The sequence below is a fragment of the Myotis nattereri genome (genome assembly GCF_964212035.1).
Source record: "Myotis nattereri genome assembly, chromosome: 4".
Lineage (NCBI taxonomy): Eukaryota > Metazoa > Chordata > Mammalia > Chiroptera > Vespertilionidae > Myotis > Myotis nattereri.
The window spans coordinates 24,396,937-24,421,821 of record NC_138079.1 but is presented as its reverse complement, the minus strand read 5'-3'; the positions used below and the strand labels follow the sequence as shown (position 1 = coordinate 24,421,821).

The window sequence follows — 24,885 nt, the reverse complement described above, 5'->3', positions numbered from 1 at the left end:
GGTTAAAGTCGTGGCAATGGGTCAGGTAAAGGGTTGAATTAAATGAATGTGAAGAGACCTTTGACTTGGAAGAGGATGATTGTAACTTGGAAAGTAGCCCGTGTTACCTAATCCCAAAGAGTATTTCCAAAGAGTTGACTAGAGTATCCCATAGGTCTTCTAATACAACCCTTATTTATAGATTTCCCAAAAGTGCTCTTTACTGAGAACTATTTTCAAACCCGTTATAATATCAGCTACATACAGACAAGTTAGTTTCAGTGGGAAGGCTGCTAATCGCTACCTTATTTCAACTTCATTTAACCAGGGTATGGGCCATGTTACAACAGTTATGGCAACAATAGCAAAAGGTAAACCAGCTCTGTGCCCTCCTGATTAATGCTGTATGGAATGCTCACAGTCTAGACACAAATCTAAAAATAGAATTTCAGGGTAATAAAGGGATCCTAAGAATAATGTAACCCTGCCTTTCTAAAAGTGTATCACATGGAATGCAATTTATATAAAATGCTGACTCAAAAGGGTTCTGTGGTCCAATAAGTTTGGGAAATACTTTATAGTCTGCCTCTTTCTTGGCGTCATCCATTGCCCATTAACATATGAAAGACTGAACACAGTTCAAAATTATATTTGACTTTATTTCATCTAGCTTTCCTGAGTTCTTTTATGTAAAGAAGCCTTTTTGGGAAACATGAGCTAATTGAATCCATCACCGCAGAGTCAAGAAAACTGAAGTTCCCTTTTATGTAGTGTTTTCCAAATCACACAGCTCCCGTGAAAGCGTCAGAAGTATAGAACTAAAGTGCAAGAAGAGGCCTTCTAGACTATTGGGTGCAACCTCCCGGTTTTTAGAGATGGGAAATTGTGTCCAATGCCACACAGCTAACGCTGGTTAATAGCGGGGTTTGAGGAAGAGAATATTATTCATACAATTAGTGGCCTTGAAAGCAGTTTGACAGAAATAATGGAAGATAAATGCGCATGGGGAGGAAATTGCTTAGAAGTGAGACAAACGCAATAAGAAATGTAAAACAAGAGCACTCCATGATTTGTGTAATGTGATATGCTAAGAAAACGTTGAAACCATGATTACACAGAAAGAGCCACTGGGGAACATTTAACTCTCCACCATCAAACTCTAATGACTGAAGTGAGCTCTTAAAAAGCTATTTCATTAGCTCATGAGGAACGCAACCAACATCACTGCCCATTGGGTCCTGGCTCCAGGGCAGCCATGGTTAGCGCCCTGGCACAGTGCTGGAGCCCTGCAGCCGCAGCCCTAAGTATAGGTCTTGCTCATTCTATTTCCTCCCCAAATATAGGATCCTAGCAGTCAATTAACCTCCCTGTGCCAGATTCCTTATCAGTAACACGATGATGATAAGAGCTACAGGACAAGGCTGTCATGAGCATCTAATTAAAGCCTGTATATAAATACCACATTAAATGCTATGTAAATGTGATAAAAGCACATATGAGTTTATAAATGACAAAGCTCCTTCCAAATTTAAGAAATCATTACTATTTTAAACTCTCAGTTCATCATAAGCATGTTTCTGCTCTACTTTTGACTTTGAGAACTTTGTTGTAAGGACTTTGAAAACCCAATTTTGCAAATACACAGTGTCTCTAAGGTGAAATCTGTTATCAACACCAGTATTCTTCTACCAGGTGGCAATTGCCAGTTTCCCATGTGATTTATTATATTCTGCATTCCACTAGATTATAGACTCCCCTTGGCCTGTTCTCACACCCCTCTCGATGGTAATTGTTGCACACTCAGTAGGTGAATACCACATCTGGCCACAAGATTGATTCAGGTAAAAGTAATCAGAAGCTTATTTTTAGCTGTCGGGAGAGACCATTTCGATGACTTATAGAACAAACACCCGAGACGGTTCGGAAGAGCAGCAGAGACACTAAGTAAGAGGGTGAACAGGGATTGCTCTGCCGATCCCAATTCTGATTTACCAATATTTGAAACCCAGTGGGAAAATGCACCTCTTCACTCAGGCGTATGTGATAAAACAATTTAACCTCATCCCCTCCACCTGCAGGGTGTGTGTCTGACGGGGTGCAAGGCAACAGGAACCTCAGAAGCTTTTGTATAATTCTTTCCCCACTTCCCCCAACCCCCCTTACCTTGAACTCCCCCGGGGCCCAGTTCTTTTCTCTCTTCTTGAGGAAAAAAGGAAACATAAGACATCGGTGCTAGTGAAAGGGGTGGTGACAAGCAGACATTAGGGGTTTATTGAGCACTTAGATTTTAATTGGATTTTTTCTTTTGTGATGTCATTCATCACGGCCACTGTAAAGGCAGAAGTTAAACAACAACAAATAAAAGGTTGTAGGCTGCCGGAGGCATGTTCTTACTAATTTCAGTTGAATGTGGCTGTTCCATTAAGCTTAATCATCTGGTTCACTTTCAACGATTCACCATCAAGTAAAAATTACCCGCTTCCCTCAGAAAGGCACATCTCATCTGACGCCGGCGGGACTTTTACTACATACCTGTGGCATTTGGTTTTAGAAGGAGCTCTTGGTCTTATTTGTTTTTCGGTTGATTTATTATTATTATTTTTTTAAGTGCATCACCTTGACAAATTTGGGTTGGGGACGTGGCCCCATGGAGAGTATCACCAAAGCAAATCTTAGTGTCCTCCATCCCCTTTCTCACTTGATTTTAAGATAATTCCATGTATCAAGAATATATGTTCCTAAAGTTGCCAGATAATTTAGCAATTATTACCAAACATTAGGCATATGGTCCAATCTGAGCAATATGAGGGAGGAATACAACTTATTGTCTCAGTTCTTAAATAAATTTCTTTAATAACCAATGAAACCTCAATACAATTATGTCACTTGTATTTGCTGAAAAGAGCCAAGAAGTTATAAGCATATTAAGTACACTGACCATTGTAATTACACTAGGGACTGGGACAGAAGACACCTGTTAAGGGTGAAGAAGCTACAAGATTTTACTGAATCATATTTCAAGTATCACCCCTTTTGCAGAAACTAATGAATAATGTATGGAAAATGATCCATTTTATGGAAACATTGTTCCATAACAAACATGATTTAACTGTCAACCAAGACCATTTAAAAACACTTATTGTCTTGAAGAGGCAACAAATTAAAAACAATACCTGTCTTCTACAAACTTGCAATTTAGGCTCATAAATACTCATATGTAAAAGATACCGAATAAAAGCAGAAATTAGGTAGTTAAGTACTTTAAGTATTAGGAATAAAATAATAAATGAAAAGATGGAGAACAGCATGGAAGGAAGTTATAAGTTGGACAAGGTGGAGTCAGGGAACGTGTTAGATCTTTGATGGTTTCCGAAGAGTTCTTGGAGGAGTTTAGATTTACTAATGGGAGAAAAATGATTTAGCAACCAGATGAGGGCATGGCATGGTTTCAAGGTTCAATGTGGGAGAAAGTCAAAGGACGCCTTGAGTAGGTGCCTGGGCTAATAAAAGTAATAATGTCAGCTAAAATAGAAATACTCTTTCCCTTGAGTTGCAGGATCCCATATTTTCTCACACTGCACTCAGATATGTAAGGTTAGATGCAGCTTCCTTATTATTATTATTATTATTAATCTTCACCTGAGGATATTTTTCCATTCATTTTTGGAGAGAGTAGAAGGGAGGGGGAAAGACACAGAGAGAAAAACATTGATGTGTGAGAGATACATCAATTGTTGGCGCGAGGGTGGGGTGGGGGTGGAGGATAGAACCTGCAACTGAAGTATGTGCCCTTTACCAGAAATGAACCCATGACCCTTCAGTCCATGGGCCAATGCTATCCACTGAGCCAAACCCGCTAGGGCCTTTTTTTTTTTTTTAAATAGCTTATCCCTCAAGCTCTAATCCTATTGAATATTAGGAACTCTAGGTTGAATATTGAGTCAATAATTTAATGCAATTCAATAAAGTCTGTCTGATTCAATAATATAGTCTCTTTAGATAACTCTTTTAAATAAATCCTGGTCTTTCTGGTTTCAGCTTTCTTTGCTTGCCCCTGATCTAGTCTAAGATGACATCTGGGTGTATGAAAAAGAGAGAGCCACATGGCCTGAACCAGAGGGAAATTTGGGGCGTTTGGAACCAAAGGTAGTCCTTGCACTTCCTTTGGCCTGCTAGTCTCTAGCCTGCTAGTCTCTCATCCATTACTTTCCTTAGTGGTGTCTGTGGTTCTGGCAGGTGGAATCATGACCTCAGCTCCTTAAGGTCCCAGGTGACCTGCTCTATTCTCTTCTCCATAGGCCCTCATGTCTGACTATGACTCCTTCATTGTCCTTGGTTGTAGCTAATGAGTTGCTTTGTCCTTGGTAGGGACTGTCTATAGGACCATCCACCTTTTTCTTGCCCTGGAGAAGCTTTGGAAGGCTCCGGGGAGCTAAAATGAGCTTCATCCTCACTACATGATTTCCCCAAAGGGAAAGGAAAAGCCGACTCCCCATTCACCTGTACCCACAAACTTGCCCCTGCTCCCTGGCCCCCTTTAAGGACTTCAGAGACATTGTCTCAGGGCAGTAAAATGACTTCAAATACGCACAGGGTTGTGCGTGTGCACTTATTTAGGAGCCAGAAATGTGAAATGCCTCCCTTGGCTGCAGGAGTACCCCACCACATGTGTTTGGTGACGAGAAGAGCTGATTCCCATTATAAAATCTGAGAGGAAAGCTGGGATGGAAGCGTGGCCTGCAGCCCTGAGCCTGGCACCAATAATTTTTGGTGATGACATTTATACATGACTAGAGGCCTGGTGCATGAAAATTCATGCACTGGAGTGGGGGGTCCCTCAGCCTGGCCTGCCCCTGTCCACAGTCTGGGAGCCCTCAGGGGCGGGAGGCAACCTGGCGATCAGGAGAAGGCAGCACCCCATCACAACTCTGCTGCTGCCACTTCTGGAAGTGTAAGCCTCAGCCGGCCCTGGGCAGCTGCCATCTGAGGTTTGCCTGTGCCTTGGGCCGGCCCTGGGTGGCTGGGGGGCTGAGGGGACTGGGGGACTCTGGAGGCAGGCGTATGGAGGGGCCTGGCCTTGCCGCGTGCCTGCCACCCCAGCAGGGCTGAGGGGACTGGGCGCCGCCATCTTGTGGCTGTGGGTGCTGCCATCTCTGAGTATGTGGCAGTCAATTAGCATGTTCCCTCCTTATTGGCTGTGGGTGCTGCCATCTTTGCAATGTTGTTGAGGGTCAATTAGCATAGTCCCGCTTTATTAGATAGAATCAGTGAGTTTAATTCTAGCTGGCCAGACCCATCTTTTGATTCATTGAAAGGGCTCTAAAAGAATCTGGAAAATCTCCTTTTCTCTGACAAAACCTAGGATTGGGCTATCTCTATATCCTATGTTCTTTTTCTAGTTATGCTATGTTGCCTCTTGTAATGACCTGAAAAATTAATTTCTTCTATACAATGTAAATAATTTTGTGGAAATTTTCCACTTTATAACAGTGGGAATATTTTATCTTTAAAGTGTTCTTTTATATTATTTACTAGAGGCCCGGTGCACAGATTTGTGCACTGGTGGGGTCCCTTGGCCTGGCCTGCGGGGATCGGGCCAAAACTGGCTCTTGGACATTCCCCAAGGGGTTCTGAATTGCGAGAGGGTGGTTGTAGGGCAGCCGTGGGCAAACTACGGCCCGCGGGCCAGATCCCGCCCGTTTGAAATGAATAAAACTAAAAAAAAAAAAAAGACCGTACCCTTTTATGTAATGATGTTTACTTTGAATTTATATTAGTTCACACAAACACTCCATCCATGCTTTTGTTCGGCCCTCCGGTCCAGTTTAAGAACCCATTGTGGCCCTCGAGTCAAAAAGTTTGCCCACCCCTGTTCTAGGGTAACATACCGGGATTGCGCTCCCTCCTCTCTGGTTCTGGGTGTGTCACCCGAGAACCACAGCTGCCAAGTCACCACAGCTCGGCAGCACCTGTGTTGAGCATCTGCCCTTGGTGGTCAGTGTGCATCATAGCTACCGGTCGGACTGTCTGCCCTCTGGTGGTCATTGCATGTCATAGCTACTGGTCGGACAGTCAGACAGTTGGACAGTTACTTAGGCTTTTATATATATAGATCATTTGGGAATTGGTTTGGCTGGGATTTGGGAAAATGGTAATAGCAGGCATTTATTAAGCCTGTAGTATGGGCTAGAAAATGTGCTAAATTTATTATATAGATTAGATATTTTTTTACTCATTATGAATCTCTTCCTAACCCCTCTACACTAAAGAGGAAACTGAGGCAAGATAAAAGTTAAATAACTTTTCAGTATCATACAACCACCGGCAGCAGAATTTGAGTTCAGGCAGTCTGACATTCTAGTCTAGTCTGTTAACTACAACACAAGTATTTTTCTCTCGATGTTTACATCCACTTTTATGAATATTCATTAAAGGCATACTCTGTACCAAACAATATTTTAAGTGCCGAGTTATAGAGATCTAATGCAGAATTTTCCAACCTCTACACCATTGACAGTTTGGGCTGGGTAACTCTTTGTAGAGGTACCTGTCCTACTTATCGGCATTCTTGACCTCTACCTACTAGATACCTGTAGCAGCTTTCAAGTTGTGACAATAAAAAACGTCTCCGTATATTGCCAAATGTCCTTTGAGAGAACAAAATTGTCTCCACTGAGAGCCACTGATGGAATTCTGTATCTATCTACTATCTATCATCTTTCTCTCCTCCCATCTTTTTTTTTTTCTTATTATGTACCTTATAACTTTAAAAATTCATTCAAATTATATCATAAAGAGTTCTGCATTTATAGAGATAACACATGACCCCACTCAATTCCATCTTTTATGTTTTGTTAGATTTAATAGCCACTGAAAAAGACGTGTTATGTGGAGGAGAATTTTTTGAAAAAGTTCTAAAAGTGAAAAAAATTTCAATCTAAACTCAAGAAAAATTTATTCATATCCTTGACATTTATCTTTTACACTCAGTACTTTGAATTTAATGTCAAAAGTAACAAAGTAACTAGTAAGTGAACAAAACTTTAGGTTGTAGTAGATGTAGTAGGCAGAATAATGGGTCTCCCAAAGAGGTTCCTGTACTACTTCTCAGAACCAGGGACTATGATCCCTTAAAGGTAAAAAGGATATACAGGTGTGATTAAGATAAAGCTCTTCAGATCGGGACATAATCACCAGAGTCCTTTTAAGGGAAGGCAGGGAGTCAGAGAAGGAAATGTTCAATGAAGCGGAGAGATTGATTTGAAGATGCTACACTGCCGGCTTCGAACGGGAAGGATGGGCCCACGAATCAAGGAATGCAGGCTCAAAGGGCAAGGGGAGGGATTCTCCTAGCGCCTCCAGAAGGACACCTTGCAGACACCTTGGTTTTGGCCCAGGGAAACCCATGTTAGACTTTTGACTTCTTGAATTGCAAGATCATAAATGTGTACTGTTCTAATTCATTAAATTTGTGTAACTTGTTAACAGCAGAAATAGAAAACGATGACCGTTGTTTCTTATCTCTGGGATTCAAGGTGAACTGAAACTGTATATGGTTTCAGTTCAAGAATCCCAGTGAAGAGGGAAGAAAACTAACCTTTGGGGACACTATGTGTCTGGTACTGCTTAAGTGCCTTGTGTGATAGGTACATCAACTAAGTCTCATAACAACTCCAGGAGACAAGCATTACTTTCTCCCTTTTTTTTTTTTTTTTTTTCAGAGAACCTGAGGCCAGGGAGGTTAAGTAACTGACTGAAAGTTAAGGGCAGAGCCAGGAAGGATGCCAAGATCGGCCTGACTCCAAAGTCTATGCTCGCTCACGTGAGCACATACTGTCGAACAACACTTTCCAGGATGATTACAAAAGTTTCCCGATTCCTTGTATTTATTATGTTAGGCCCCAGGCTAAGTTATTTGTAAATTCTATTGGCACAAATGATACAAGCTGTCATAGAGGTTATTGTTCATTTTGGACTTATCAATTAAACAAATGCCTTTTGGTTTATTCACTGCATGTAGTTATTTCCCCCAAAAGGCATTGTTTACTCCTGCCTTGTGCTTGGCTCTGGATGTCCAAGGTCTTCGGCAGATGAAGACATTAGTCTCAACTCTTGCTTAGTCTAACATTTTCATTTTCAAAATGCCAGCGGTAAATCAAGTTGAGAGCCAGATACCCAGTCAAAAATTGATTTAGCAAGGCACTGTAACTCACCAGTTTTAATCCTGCTTTTTTGCCTCATACTGTAATCTTTTCAGCAATTGACAAAGCTAAGGATACACACTCACACACACACACACACACACACACACACACACTCCCCTTCTTTCTCTCCCTTTCTCTGAAAGTGTTAGCTAGCTAGCTTAATTAGGCAGGTTTAGGTTAGGAATAAAAAAGGGCCTATGGGGGAAGGAATACAGAATGGAGACTTGAAGATGCCAGGGTGTTTATCTTACTTATACAGAGAGTAGAGAAATGGAATAGGCAAATAGAAATATATCTGACCCCTGCAATTAAAAACAGCCATAAACCAAAAGGCATCTCGAGCCTGAGCCATTAGAGTTACCGTAAGTTAGACCAAAAGTAGCCCTGACCTGAGTAGCTGGGAGGGCCATGAGATAAGGCTTTCTCTGCCAACACAACTGGGAGAGCTATAAGATAAATCAACGGTGACTCCAAGCAACAAGATAAGGGGGAGAGAGAATGGGGGACACCACGTGGGCTTTGAGCTTTGAAAGCTAACTCTATGTAGCACAATGACCAATAAGAAGGGGCAGGTTCAGACAAAGAACTGCAGCCTATGTAATGCCTCAAGACAAAGAGAGCAGCGGTCACCCTTCTCAGGGGCCCCTCTGTCCGTCCAGGAGGGACAGAGTCTCAGGCTTAGAATTTAGAATTAGGTTTTAGAGGTAGCGTCTGCCTGCAATAAGGTTTCTGTACTTTTCACCTGTCACCTTTCATCCGTGGCTTCGTTCTTCAAAACCATCGAGACAAGAACCCGGGAACTCAGGGCATTCCAGTTCAATTTTAGCGTTTCATCTCTCTCTATCTCTGACACTACATTTGGAAGAAAATATTTATAGATAAATGCAGACATTTAAGACACAAGAAATCAAGCAGCAGAGTTTTAAAAAATTATGTTTCTCACTGGCTAATGGACTTTTCCTCAAATATGTTTTTCTTCAAAGATAAAAATCATATTAGATATAATAATGTTATGTTGACTCTTACTTGGGCTTTAAAAAGTTAAAGCCATGTCTTCATAAAACAAGTAGTTTACTTGAGGGAGAGACTATTTTTTATTCAAATTCAAAGCTCTCAAGCATCCCATATGTGCTCAGGAAATGATGATTAAATTGAATTCTGTAACCTACTCATACAGTCAAGGAAATAATGGTGAGCATTTCTAGGAGAGAAGATTATGAGTTCATTTATTAGATTTCCTTGCTTGGGAACTAGCATATACATTCTTAAATGATTTGAACAATTCTTTTTTTTTCTTTAAGGGAACTAACTGTGAAACAATCAGTGAAGAGAAATGTGAACGGTCCCAATGGCCAAACTGGGTAAGTGTCCTCACAATGATGAACTTTAGCGCTCCAACCCCTAAGCCTGTGTGCTATCATTTCATGTGCCCACCATATCTGAAATGGCTCTCTGCTATGTTAATATCTTAATAATATGGTTTTAGGGAAGAGTGTCTGATGTAACCATATCAGAAAAGCTGGATTCTGGCTTCCTCAAGTGGAGGCATGCTCCCGTGAATCTCTCTTACATGTGAGAGAGCATGCCCTAAACTGTAGTGCCTGATACAATGTGAGATAACATCATCACTGCTCCTTATCTCATGACCAGTTGTCTGCAGTGAAACTGCTAAAAACGATCCATGCTGCCTCCACCTGCTAGGGGATGTCTTCCCTTGTGCTGTGTGTCCATTCTACCCCCCCCTCCCCCCCCTTAGAAGTTGCTTGATGGTTTGCTTCACACTGCCACATTATCACTGTAAAACTGAAGTCAGTGATGTGTAGACTGCTGAAAAGGAGATAAAACTGAACAAAGTACTGCCACTCAAGTTTGCCCAAGTCACCTAATTTCTTTAATTTTAAAACTACATTTCACTTTAAGAGGCCGGTGGATCGGTAATCACCAAGATCATAGCTTTAACACAGGGTAAATAGTCCCCCCTTTTATTCTTTTTACATAATACACATAGGTGGGAGGATGGATAGAACACTCAAAATACAAATAGGATCAGAAAGTAATTTCTTATAATCCATTCTGCCTTGCTTTTTATTTTTTAATTTTTAAAAAATCTTTTATTTGGAAATAATCTCAAACTTAGAGAAGATGCAAAAAAAAAAAAAAAAAAAAAAAGCTTTACTTGATTTTTAAAAGGGACGCTCTCTTCCTGGAGGGTATTTGGAAGGGGAGCGTGGGGGATGTAGCCCCAGGCTATAGATTAAGGAAGGCAATGAGCCAGATTCTTATGCTTTCCAATTTATGAAAAGAAAACAATAAAAGCATGCTACAGTTTTACATGTCTGTATTTTAAAGCAAATTTTCTTTGCATCTCCTCTTTTATGTTTCTCTTCTGAATTGTACTTAACATAAATAGTAGAAAGAATAAAGATGAGATTATTCTCCAGAGATGATGATTTTTCCTGTGAGAATTAAAATATGTTGATTAGAAGAAAATATAGTTGGTAAAAAAAGAATTAGTCATTATATAGAATTTTTCTCTCCCTGTATTATCACATTTGTCTTGATCGTTGATCTATTGTGAATCATTGCAATCATCGTTCTCAGGCCTTAAATGATTTCTCTTTTACTGAGCACTCTGTACTTTCTTAGGAATTTTAAGAGAAAGAAGTTTGTTTTCTATTGGTTAACTCTGGCTTTTTCTCATTTTGTTTCAAACTTTCTTCTACTGAGACCCCAAATAATGTTTGGCTTTCATTTGTAAAAGTCTTAAAGGAGCCAACTTTTATGATATGATACTACTTGCTATATATTTCCTTTTTGTCTTTCTTGTTAGTTCATGCACATACAACTGTGTTGTCTTTAGTTTCTCTGGTTTGCACTAAGGAAGCTTGAGTTTTATCCTATTGTATTGTAAATTTTTGTGTCACTTTGATGGGAAAATTTCAGAGGTAGTTTCCATGGAAAGACTTTCATAATAAATTTGGTTTATATGTTTACTGTTTATATATTCTTGAACTTTAAAGACTAGATTTTCAGTTGTCAATTCAATGACACAAAGCACCACCAATGATATCCATATCAAACCATTCACGCCAATAAAGTGGGAGGCAGTTTTCAGACAGTATAGCAGATTTTCATCTTTTGTGGTCATTGCAGCTTAATTAAGGAATACTTGGCCGTTTCCAATGTGCGAAATCTGTGCCAGGCACCTTGGAGGATGCAAAGATGAGCAAGATGTGTAGCCTAGGGCCTTGCAGAGTTTACAAAGATATAAGTATTCAAAGGTATAAATTTAATATCTAAAGTACCAATCGAAAGAGCAGTGCTGGGATCCAATATAAAACACTACTCAATTATTGAAGGCCAAAAATTCAACCTTAAACAAGAAATTCATTATTTTGCTCTAAAATGTGAAGCATTCAGGGTAATTAAACAAGTAAATCAAGAGTAGTTTTCCCACAATAAAACTTTGATTCAATAATATAAGGAGATTGTAATGTCATTCCAACTTAATTATGATAACTCCAACTTGAGATATTAGGATGCCTGAAGTACTATAGTCATTTTTTGAATTACCGGGACACTTAACATTTCACAGTAATTTAAATAATATAAACTCTAAATTGTGGTGCAAACTGATGCTTTAAAATGAAATAAATGATAAGCAGCCTTAATAGGAGGATGAAGAAAAGTTACCAAGATTGAACACAAATGCACACTAATGTGATCGTAGTGTGCGTTTTATTTTTTGTTCGGTGGGGATAATAAAGAAAACTTGGTATTTTTATGTATGCTTAGCCTTCAGAATTGCGGTTGATTAATCAATCATATTTGCAGATGCCTTAGCTGCTTTGACACCATCTCCTGACCCATGATGCTTGGCTTCCCTGAAGGAGGCAGAACCTTAGTGGGATGTTCTGGGCACCTTCGGTTCTTCCTTCCCTTCACCTTTTCTTTCTTTGAAGCGCACTTGGTAGCAGGGAGCCATCCTGCCTGGTATTGGTCTTCCCTTAGTTTCCTATGATACACCAGGCCCATTCTAAGCCCTTTCTGTGTATTAACTTATTTAAGCCTCACCTCAATGACTTTATTACTCCCTTCATTTAACAGTTAAAGAAACTGAGGGCAGAGAGGGGTTAAGTAACTTGCTCACCATACCTAGATAGTCAGTGTAGCTGTGGCTCAAACATAGGCAGGCTGCCTCTGCTATTAACTTTGCACTCTGGTGAGTAATTGTTGAATGAATGAAAAGCATTTTCTTTCCAAAGCTATTCGAAAATGCCATAGCTGAGATAACTTCTTCAATTGCCTTCTTAACTCCAATATCTGTTCCCTCTAGTCAGCATTAAATCCCACATCCAGAGTGATATTTCAAGCTTTTTGTTATGCTTTTATTACTGCCCTCAGGTCTGCTGAAATACACCAATGCACCTAAAATATTTATTCATATATTTCACACATGTATACGTTTTAATCTTTTAAAGTGCCTCTCTTTTCTTGTGTACATGCATTCTCTGTGAATGGAAAACTGGAAGAAACTATAAATATTTTTCCAGTGAGATATTTTGGCATGCTGCTTTTCTTCTTATTGCAGGTTGCATAATTTCAAATTTGATGCCTCATATTACCTTTGAGAATACGTGTTACTTTTACTTATTTATCAATAATGGCAATAAGAAAAAAAATCTCTTATTCTCTTCTGGGGAATTCTGTACTTTCCTTCAGCCCCTTCTTCAATTCCCGAGGGAAAGATAGGTTCGGAAAGAATACTGGCATACTTAGCATGCTCATTGGGATTATATTGCATTGTCGTCTTAATAACTGACTGCATGAAGGCTTATAGGAAGGGGGAGTTGCTACCAGCAGTCTACATCTACACAAAAAGAGATGCCTTCTTGAGTTTCCAATGACACATTAAGATCTAAACATAATCCCTAAATTTGATGAAGGTTATAAAAGGCAGAACCCCTATCAAAAACCTGTTTATTTTTGGTAAAAAAAAAAAAAAAAGAACATTAGGAAGATATATTTAATTTTGACTAGAGAGGTACTGCCCTCTAATAGTTAAATTTATAATTCTGGTTATAATATATACTTGTCTTGTCATATTTAAAATAATGTTCTAATGCTGTCATTCATATCAATGGAAATGAAAAAGACTGTGGTTTAAGAACCTATTGACTGTTAATTACACACATATGTTAGGGATTTTTAATTTAATTTTTTTGCAATAAAATTCAGTCAAAATTGTAATTAGGGATTTTGATTTTAAAAGAAATATAAACTAGATGTGGACACTCTGAATATTTGCTATGGCAGATCCATAATATGATAAAAAAAATGAAGAACTCTGGTGCAAATCAAGAATTACACGGTTCAACAGTAGTACAAACAAGTTAAGGCAATCAGTGAAGAACTACTTAACAATGTCCATGGGCTAGATTCTGGGGGATTTGTTATAATGAGCATGTAGAGTCTCTATAACCTTCCAACAACCTCTAGCTCTGTTTGACTGGTAGAGCGTGGAAGTAAAATAGCTCAGTGGGGACAAAAAGAATCTAAACCCTTAACTCTCTTTTATTCACCTTCATCCCTTTATTTTTTTGAACAAATTGAATTATAAGCAGAAAGATATAGGATTCCACAGGCATAATGACTTGGAAGTTGGAGGATTCTGGATTGGGTCATTGTTGGCTTTCTGTACTTTACTCTGTGTGACCCAGGAAGCTGAAAGTTGCCTTTGGGTTTGTGACCAAGGCCAGACATTTTAACTGTTTTGCTCTCTACATGAGCAACTGTGCAGAGAGGGGAGCTCGCGACTCGGGGAATTGCTATTAAACGGGACATTTTCTTAGCATCAGATGGCAAACTGAAGCTTTTGTCACTAAGGCATTGGAATTAGTTGGCTGGTAGTAGAAACAAAATGAGGATTACTACCAATATTAGCAGTTGGGAAGTTACTTCTTGAGACATTTTAAAAAAGGACATCCAACAAGCAAGTGAATGCACGTTCTCTGAAATATACCATCAGTTGAAATATAAAAGTGTTAAATGGCTGAACATTAAATTTAAATGATGAAGAAGAAAGATGTGCTCAAGGCACTTGTCCTGCCTCAGGGAGAAAAGATTGCAGGTCATTGAAGTTTAGAGAAGGTTATCAAGAGAAATAAAAAAAAAAAGAGACTTTTCATCATGATGACCCAAAAGACCAATAAGTACATATCTAATTTTAAAATCCTCACATGTAACTATTTTGAATGTCACTGATGTGTTCTGGAAATTAAAATAAAGCAAAAATAAAAGGAAGACACAAAATATTCACGCAAACATATTTGGGTAGCTCTTTAACAGCAGTCTTTAAAAAAAATTCTTTCTCTCTCTCCTCATGGCCGCCCCACAGCAGGTTCTCAGTAGGTATTTGTGACATTGAATTGAATTCTATCATTGAACACCAAAGTATGTTGTGTGTCTGTTTTTTCCTTGGTGCCTTGCCCTGGCTCTGCGAAGCAGTGGTGTGTGCGAGTGGGGAGATAACTGAACAGACAGAGGCCAACTGCCAGGTTCCGGCAGTGTGAGACTTTGGATTAAAATACCGGACTGCTCTGAGCCTTGGTTTACTCATCTGTAAAACAGGGATATAACTAACATGTGGGCTTTAAGGCTGCTGTGAGGGTTCAATGAGATAATACACCTGAAGCACTTGGCAGCGTGTCTGGAACAAAGTGATGCTCAGTAAAGGCTACTGTGATAAGGCTTTCACCGATGATGCTGTTTGAAGTTAACAGGGGGTTAAATGAGTCTCTGAATCACCCATCCAATTAGCACCAGGAGGTTTCTATTCTTAAGTTTATGCTCTTTTCAGAAAAAAAGAATATAATAAAGCAATATTTTAATTACCGCATCTTTTAAATGGTCTTTCAGAATGTATATAATATGTTGCTTTATGTTGACTGATTTTTGGATCATGTAATTATAGGAACAAATAATTATTCATCCCTCATTATAAAGGTGTATTTGGCTGACAACTTTTATTTTTATGGGCCATTAAAACATTACTGTCCAATCATCCTAAGAATATTGGCTTCGTTGAACTGGGTAAATACTAATTTTAAAGACTCAAGAGAAAGACTTATTAAGAAGACGTGTACATCAGAGTATCAAATAGAAGCCACATTTCCCTGATATTTTAAAAAGCACAGTTACCAGTTTTGGGGAAAGCTCTGCCAAAGAAGACCATCACCAACTTCCAAAAAACTAGCATCAGAAAATATCTATGAAAATCTACGGTTCACCAAAGTCCATGAAAACAGATCTCCTGGTAGGTTACCAAAAGTAGGAGCTTCTCGAACGCTTCTAATGGAGATTAGTTTTAGGTGCACATTGTGTGGAAGAAGAGAACAAAGAACATTGTGAAGGATCAAGTGGAGGAGACAAGAAAATTAAGCTTCGCTGGGGTCTGTTTAATGACAATATGTGAATCTTTTGCCTCATATTGTGCATAGTTGTGAGGTTTAAAAATATATTTATCTATGTTTTAATGCCTGTGCCTCGAACATCTAATCAATACCTGCCTCTGTTCTTCTTTCTTATTGAGCTTAATCTCACACTATAGACTGATTGTCACCAAGGAATTGCTACATTACCTAAAGCTGGCAGGAAGGCATGGTGTTTTTCTGAAAGTGTGAAATTATGATGCTTTCTTCTTATTTTTCTATAAGCCAAAAATAACCTAATTAGATTTTGTATTAAATCGTACACTCTTCCCTGAAAACCTGGACGAGAAAATATGCACCTCTTTCTGTTTCCTGTGCCGGCATTAGTGATTCTAATAGAATCACGGTCTGATTCTGAATAGAAATCTCTGAACCTTTGGCTTTCTCTCCTTTGGCATCCAATTATTTGGGAAGTCCTGGTAATTCTCCCTCTGCTGTGCGAGCTGACACCTTGAAGCGGTTCTTCAACATCATCACCTCCTTCAGGAAGCTCTGCTGAACCCCGCTCCCAGTTGGCCCTCTCTCTTATATTTCCATCAGACGTTTATCACTGAACTTGCCATGTTGTGTTATAATTATTGCCGATAATATTCTCCTAGGGCAACGATTCTCAAATTTTGTCACATATTGGAATCATAAATTCATAAATACTTAATTAAAAACCAAGTCAATCAGAATCTCTGGGGAGGGGAGACCCAGGCAAAGTATTTGTAAAAGCAGCACTTGTCAAATTTGAATGTGCATACAGTTCACCTGGGGCTCTTGTTGAAATGCAGCTTCTCAGGTGGGGCCCAAGAATCTGCATCTCTAATGAGTGCCCAGGTGACATAGATGCTGCTTATGGTAAATCAGCATCCAAATATTCATGTATTTTAGAAAAAAATCACATTCCTTATCTGTATCTGTATCTATCTTAAGCTCACAAACTCTTACCCAGTACAGGACCACTTCTTCCTACCTGGTTACCCCTACCTGCCACCACCATTCTAGGTGATCAGAGTTTGGGTTGTTAATATCTCAGCTGTTCGCAGTAAGTGCCTCCCTGCCTAACCTGCAGAGTCCATGTTTGTGTCTCTGTTCATCGTATGGCCATGAGTGAGATGCTGAGGAGTATTAGACAGGAAAAGGAGGAAGGTCTTACTGCTCTCGCTTGCACTTCAAGTTTTAAGTACGATCTTGTCTATTCACTTTACTGTCATCCAGCCTCCAACTCTGTCTTCTCCTGCTTCTTGGATGCTCATGTGACCCTATCTTTTTTTTCTCTTTGGACTCTCGACAGCCCTTTGCTCCCACACCAATTCTCAAATTTTCCTTGCTCCACAATTGTCACTGTCATCTCTATTGACTTAAACCCAGAATAACTGGAACCAATGAACACAAATACAAATACAAACAAATGTTTATCATGTAAAAACACTTTTCTTCTACTTTAAGTGTTATTTGCTCAACTGCACTACTTTTCCTCAGTTAACGCTTCTACCCATTACCTGTACTATTAATCTTTTCAGTTTTAGGCCTCAAGAAGAGGCTCTAAGTAACTATTTTTTACCAGGGATAAGGTTCAGTTAGCCTTTATATACCTTTACATGGGAATCTGACTATTGTCTAATGGTTCCCAGAGTGTTCACTGAGGTACCTTGGGGTGTAGCAATGAACTCACTGTGGCACCAGAAAAATGTTTAAAAATTTCCAGGGAAATAATGCAACAAACCCTTGTCTCTGTCAGACATCTTGTGAAGTACTAGCTCAGAGTAGTTCACAGTTTCAACAGTAGGTGGTGCTACATTTCTTTTGATGATGTTATGTATTTATGAAGCTGCCTTGCCCCCAGCACTGTAGCAGAAGGCAGGTATATGCAAAAATCAATGTGGAAAAGGAAACGTCCAGCCTGAGAAGTTGTGCAGTGCCCGGAAGGCACACACCTTCCATTAGTAAGTAACTGTGGTTATTTAAGAATGAAATACAATTTTTTTTTCTGTTAACTGATGCGTATGTTTGTCAAACTGTTATTTGTTTTTAGAACATAAATACTTAGTAAATTGTTTGGACCTAACTATTTCTTTTGACCTAAGGACACCGTGAAAAAAATGATTGATACATTAAGGACATTGTGAATTGAGAAAATTTGGAAACTTTGCTATTGCCTGATCTTGAAAAAAAATTTTGTTTTCAAAAGCTTCTTGACCCTATGGATCTGGATAGTCTCATTGGTTTCTGTTTTATTCCATATTTATTAAAAGTGGACCAACTAGTTGCTATATGAGGAACCCAACCCGTTTATTTTATTTTATTTATTTATTTTTGTCTATTTATTTTTTTTCTTATTGTGGCACGAAGCACATTATAGTCTTCCTTTTGTCTATTGATGATACATAACTCCAAAGGCAGATTTGGGAAAATGCCCTATGAATAGTGCACGAATACCTCTCACACACATCAGATGAAGCAAGGCTGCCCACTACTCAATCCCTGCCCTTGACTTTCTTCTCCAACTAGTGCTCTCTTCTGTGTTACAGCTTCCTGGAGGTGGGGGAGGGGCAGGCGAAGGCAAGGCAGGGAAATTTATCTTGCTGCTAATAAAATATCCCAATCCAACCAATCAGATTGAAGCTGTGACTGTAAAGGGATTTGGCCTCTCTCCTTTACATTTCCCACCCATTGAGAGATCCATCAGTTACCTCATTTTACTTTGGAAATGATATAAAAATCAACATTCCACTTCTATGCATTATCAATAAATGTAATAGAGAGCATACAGTGGGTTTTTCACCAATAACAACTTCTTTATGCCCCTACTATGTGCCAGCCACTAGTTCTCATCTCACTTAAACTACACGGCAACTCCAGGAAGCAAGGGATTGCTGTTTTCTAGATGAGAAGCTGAAGCCTGGAAGGTTAATCGCTGGCCCTGGGCCACAGCTCACGACTTTTCCCTGAGGCAATACTACTTCCCGCAATTATAATCCTAGAGCAGATTCCTAGCCGGTTTTGTTCACTGCTGCTCCTAGTGTCCTGAAATAGCCTGCCTTTCTTTAAAAATGCATGGTATTTTTGTTGTACAAGGGCATCACCATTTGAGAGGAAAAAGCAGAAAAGAGAAAGAGGAGGGTCAATTAGACAAAATACTTGAAAAACTTCTATGACAGTAGTTATTTGTATTCTAGAAAGTGCTTTAAAGATGATAGGATTATTAATGTTTCTACAACCATTACCCTAAATTTTAATGCAGCGCTATTCAAATTTCACAAGAGAAACAGAGAGAAGTACAGGCACGCGGACTGTCTTCAGCAGCCGCACAGCGTGTGAATTTCACAGCAAATACAAGGCTAGGCCCTTGGGGATCTGTGTTGATGTTCACCCCTTCACCGAGTACTTCCTCTCCTACTTTATTCCATATTAATTATTCACTTCATTGGAACTAAGCCTGGTTACCTCAGCCCAAGCCATGGCTGGCTCTCCCTCACTGATAGTGGTAAATACTTAAAGAGACTGCTCTGCACATGGCTCTTCAGGGCTATTTGACAACAGATTGAAGTGTGACCACACAGCCCTTGGAATCTGCAAAATTTATGCAATTTGCAGACACTACTATTGATGTCTGAAATCGTAGCTGCAATCATAAACGAAGATGTTTATCATCTCTGTTACACACTCATCCCCAGTTTGTTTACGTACAGGGCGTGTGACGATGATTTTTCTTATCAACACCATATGATGAAACACAGAACTCACAAAGTTCAAACCCTTATCCCTGGCTTTTTATTTTTCACATCTTTACAGTATGCAGATATTCTGCAACACGAATGGAGCTGATGATAAAATGTCAGGGAAACTCAGGCTGACAGCGTAACCAAGCTGTTTCCCTGACTCAGCGCCAGCCCTGGCTCGGGGCGATCAGAAGCAACGCCTCCTCATCCCACTTTCTGGAGTCAGTAAAATGGTCAGATGATATTTGGAAATAGCACCTCCCCATAACCATTTGTCTCTTCTGTGCACCTCGCCATGGCTAAACCACAAGTCTTTGAAATGCCTAGTTCTTGCCAATGAGCTGAGACAAGACAAACTGGCAGCAGCAGTCCCAACAGCCAACCTAAGGCGGTGGAGGGTTTTGAGGGCAAAGGGCTCCATTAGGTCAGAGAATGGCCGGCACTGTAGGTATCAGAGTTAAGAAATAGTTAACTTGAACCCGGCCAAAGAACAAAAGCTCAGAATGTTTGCTTTCAGACGGAGAAAAAGGGACCTGCCTTTCCTTACGGCTTAATCGCTCTGTTCCTATTTTTAATACCTCCAGCTTCATAGAATAAGCTGGGCCATATTTTTCCAGCTACAGTAAAAATTAAAGGATTTATGATAATCCTGTGCGGATGGTTGTGGGTGTTTCATTTCCCACCGGGGCATTTCTCTCTCTTTGTAAGAGTGCTAACATTTCTCAGCTTCTTGCCACAGTCCTCTACCTGAAACGACTCGAGTGGGAAAAGAACTCTTACCAGATAAGCAACAGTTCTTACTGCGTTGAGGACTAGTGCACATCCTCCCCGTCTGTCTGCTAGCAGTTAACTTCTTCAGGCTTTTAAAACCACCATGTCAGAGCACCCCATGGAATCCTACCTTGCCCACATACTGATTACCGGATCCCGTGTATTCCTCCAGGAGAAAGAACTGATTCCACATCCAGCTCCTTTTCGAACGGTTCAGCTCATGCCTGCTGTTTCCAGAGAGCTCCAGGGCCCTTTTCTTTGCTGGGAAACCACTAGTCCTCTTAGATAACGGAGTTGAGAAAGTTGGGTAGGGCTGACCAACCCAAAAGAGTAGCAAGAAGTACCGGTAAGTTCTCATTCTGAGACACGGTCCAGGCTCTGGGCAGCGGGGCGCCTCTCCTTGAAGCTCCTTTTGTTCACTGCACTGTATTCAGCGTCATTCCTCCTTTCTTCCTGAACGTTCTTTGTGTGCCTCTCAGAGGCTATCTGGAAAGAATAATAACATATCAAGTGTTTTTAGAGATGCTTAAAATTCAGTGTTAGAGTAAATAAGCTCTGGCAAAAGAAGACAGACATTTAAATAGCAAGACAACAAGAATAAGTTGGCTATCAGTTTCGAAATGAGGAAAAATGGTCCTTTAGATGTGCTAAATGGAAGGCACAGGGCCAGTAGGAAGCGGCTTGTTTTCCTTCCTCCTCTTCTATCACTTAAAAATCCTAATTTAAGTGATAGCGTTGCTGTAGGTCAACCTGCCAGAGTGGCTGATTTCAGTACTCTGGGCACCTGGGCTGAGATCTAGTGAGAAGAAATGAGTTTGTGTTTCTGATTCTACAGGGTGTCCCCCCAAAATGTATACACACTTTAACGGCCAATGGCTCAATTTTGAAAATGGAATGTATTTTAATAAACAATGCCTTTATAATTATTCAAAATGTGTGTATACATTTTTTGGGACACCCTATATTTGCATATTTACCCTCATGAACAAGTCTAAGGCAAAGAATATTACAGACAGTTTCAATTCAATGGAGAGCGGATAGTGTTGAAATTTTGCTAGAATGTAGTGAGTGTCTGTGATGTGTGGACAAGTCCAGGTAGAGCCTGTTCTACAGTCTCTTGGCTTTGGAGATGAGCTGATAGAACAGTCTGGGCCAAATAAGTTTGAAAAGGCCATACACCTTCTCTTCAGAGTGCATATTAGCATATTGAAGTTTCTGAAGTGAAATTTTGTAATGATGATGGTAAGTCTATATTTAATTCAATATTTCCCATATTTAACCAGGACGGTGCATAGAAGAAGCAACAGGAAAGCCTAGGCTGGGCTGCTTTGGCTCACTGAGAAGTCAGAGCAAAGAGGGCCTTGGAGACAGGTTTAAGGGGGTTAGCCCGGTCTGAGCTGCCGCTGCTCATTGCTCCCCTAGTTACAAGTCTTGTGGGGTCCCTTAGAGCAAAGAAGTGGGGAAGGAAATGGAGTGGGCATGTTCCCCTGGGGGAGAGTGTGTGCCGGGTCCTTCATCCTGAGCATATCCATCTCTCTCTTGCAGGTGGAATCATAGGGGTGCTCTCAATAAAATTTTTATCAGCTTTCTAAATGTGCTTTTTCAGGGTTGTGGTCTCCACTGACTGATTGGCTGGTGCCAGAGCAGGGGGCATTAGTCACTGCAGTTGGTCCTGAGCCACAGAGACACTTTTCTGATCTTGCCGCTTTTCTGGGTCTGGAGCTGAAATGCAACTGAGGCCTAGATGTTATCTTTTTGGCTTTAAAGTCAATCTTCAGCCCTAGCCAGTTTGGCTCAGTAGATAGAGCGTCCGCCTGCAGACCAAAGGGTCCCACGTTCCATTCCGGTCAAGGGCACATACCTTGCTCACAGGCTCCTCCCCGGCCCAGGCCCTAGTCAGGGCGCATACAGGAGGCAACCAATCGATGTGTTTCTCTCACATCGATGTTTCTCTCTGTCTTTCCCTCTCTCTTCCGCTCTCTCTAAAAGACTAATGGAAAAATGTCCTCAGGTGAGGATTAACAAAAAACAAAACAAAAGTCAATATTCATTCCTTAAGGCTTTCCAGTGATATGCATGCAGTGTTCAGGCATATCTCTCTTAGGCATGACATTCCAGTCAAAGTCGTGGCTAATAAAACCGCAATTGGAAGTTGGTCTTATTGAGTTCATGCAAGAAGTGTATTGCCATGAAAATAATAATACTCACTCATTAAGAGTTGCCAAATCTGGAGGGATTAGGTAGGGAGGAAAATATAAATGCTTCAATATTGTTTATGAGGGTGTAATTTTTTTGTTTTGTTTTGTTAATCCTCACCCAAGGATATCCCCCTACCCCCATTGATTTTTAGAGAGAGTAGAAGGGAGGGGCCACACAGAGGAAGAGAAACATCAATGTAAGAGAGACACATTGATTGGTTGCCTGCTGCACACACCCCAACTGGGCATGCACCACCCAGGCTGAGGATTGAGCCTGGATTGAGCCTGCAACTGAGATATATGCCCTTGACCAAAATTGAACCTGAGACCCTTCAGTCTGAGGGCCGATGCTCTAACCACTGAGAAAACCATCTAGAGCTATGAGGATATAATTTACCAAATTGCTGTAGGGTAAAAACAAGTTTTCTTATATATGGAAAACAAAAGATTTTAAAATCAGCAATATTTTGAACAAAATAATAGAATTATAATTATGCTCAGTCCATTCATTCCCACAAAACCAATTTTTGTTTATTCTGATTATTTGCCAGTATTTTTATTAATCCAGTTATTTCTTAGCGTTCTATAAATCATCTAGTTTAAAGATATGACTTGTTTAGAAACCTGTAATTTAGAGGAAGTCAGAGTCCCTTTCATGGACCTTTCCAAGGATGTAACGAACATATTTGCAAATGCATCAGAGCAAAACAATGACTGTCTGTAAATGACACAACTTAGAATGATGTGGTTATAGACCTGATTATTATGCAATTGATAAAGAACTCTGTTTTTCTTTGTAAGATAAAACTCTTCAAGATAACAATTTCTTGGTAAATAATAATTACTGTGAAATGACTCAAAACCCACATTTTTAGGTTTTATACACAATTTCAATATATAAAGAACAAATAGTATGTAAGATTTAAAAATACTACATGTGCGCTCTGAACATCGAAAACAATCATAGACTTCCAATGTGTGGACCACAAACACGTGGAATACGATGCTGGATGCCTCCACAGGGCCATCACTCTTAGCTTGCCCGGTGTCACTGACAGGGCACCTGAGAGTTTTTTTGTTTGAAGTTGGCTTTGAATTTTGCAAGTTCCTTCTTAAGGCAGGCTGAAAATTTTAGGACATCCATTTTAATAAAAATATATGTATATAATAAAGCATAGTTATTATTACTATTATTATTGTTATTTTATTTGGCAAAGCTTTCCATGTAATTTTAAGCATACTAAATAGCCCCAACTAGCTCAAAAACTTCTCTTTATAAGGAGAGAGAACTAATTTTTGAAGCATTCCAGGGGCCCATTGGAATAACTCAAAGTCATTTCTCAGTTAAAAAATATTTCTTAAAATTTAAACTTTGGTAAGGCTGTCAAACAACCAACCAAAAGATTATAATATACATTTTTTTATAAACCCAGGTAAAACAAATACATATTTTATAATAATGACTTTAAAAGATGTTAATATAACTTAAACTGGTTTTAACATTAAATATTTTTTCAAGAACACAGGATCCTGATTAATCTATATAAATATTTCATTTCTTAACCAATAAATATTATACCCTAGTTATGCCATGTGGAGACAGAAAACACACCACATATAATACAGATGAGCACATATCACATAAAGACCATACACATACTCAAAATCATCCAAATTACTAATTTCTGTAGAAAAGGAACAAAATCTTTTTCATTTGCTTTTGACAACTTTTAAGAAGACTGTAGAAGGTTGGCTGTGATCACAAATCTTTTTCCCGTTTAGAAATAACCAGCTTTAGAACAACTTTTTCTTTCTTTTCTTTTTTAAAAAATTCTTTTATTGTTTAAAGTATTACATATATCTCCTTTTTCCCCCATTGACCTCTCCCTGGCTATCCCCATCCCCCCCCAGCACATGCCCTCGCCCCCCTAGTGTCTCTGTCCATTGGTTATGCTTATATGCATGCATACAAGTCCTTTGGTTGATCTTTTACTAGCCCGCCCCCCCCCAACCCCCCCCAACCCCCCCCCCCTTCCCTCTGCGGTTTGACGGTCTAGAACAGTGGTTCTCAACCTTCCTAATGCTAATGCCGCAACCCTTTAATACAGTTCTTCATGTTGTGGTGACCCCCAACCATAAAATTATTTTCGTTGCTACTTCATAACTGTAATTTTGCTACTGTTATGAATTGTAATGTAAATATCTGATATGCAGGATGTATTTTCATTGTTACAAATTGAACATAATTAAAGCATAGTGATTAATCACAAAAACAATATGTAATTATATATGTGTTTTCCGATGGTCTTAGGCAACCCCTGTGAAAGGGTTGTTCAACCCCCAAAGGGGTCGCGACCCACAGGTTGAGAACCACTGGTCTAGAACAACTCATTTTCAATCCTTGTCCTTCAAAACTGCATTGCCATATTTTATAACTTCTATTACCAAACCATACAGTTTCTTTTCAATTTTATTTGAATTCTTAACTTTTAGAAAGGTGTTTTTTTTTTTAGTGACAACTAAAAGTAAGCAATTA

The 24,885-nt window shown here is 39.6% G+C and overlaps 1 protein-coding gene across 3 annotated transcripts in view; it reads right to left on the bottom strand.

Moving 5' to 3' along the window:
* Window positions 1–24,885, bottom strand: part of CDH6 (cadherin 6) — a 131,084-nt gene that overhangs the window by 27,826 nt on the left and 78,373 nt on the right. For all 3 annotated transcript variants that reach the window (XM_081089708.1, XM_081089709.1, XM_081089707.1), the window contains exon 2: window positions 20,282–20,637. In XM_081089708.1, coding sequence (XP_080945834.1) covers window positions 20,282–20,509 — 228 coding nt within the window. In that variant the 5' untranslated portion in view covers window positions 20,510–20,637. The remainder of the gene's footprint in view (window positions 1–20,281; window positions 20,638–24,885) is intronic.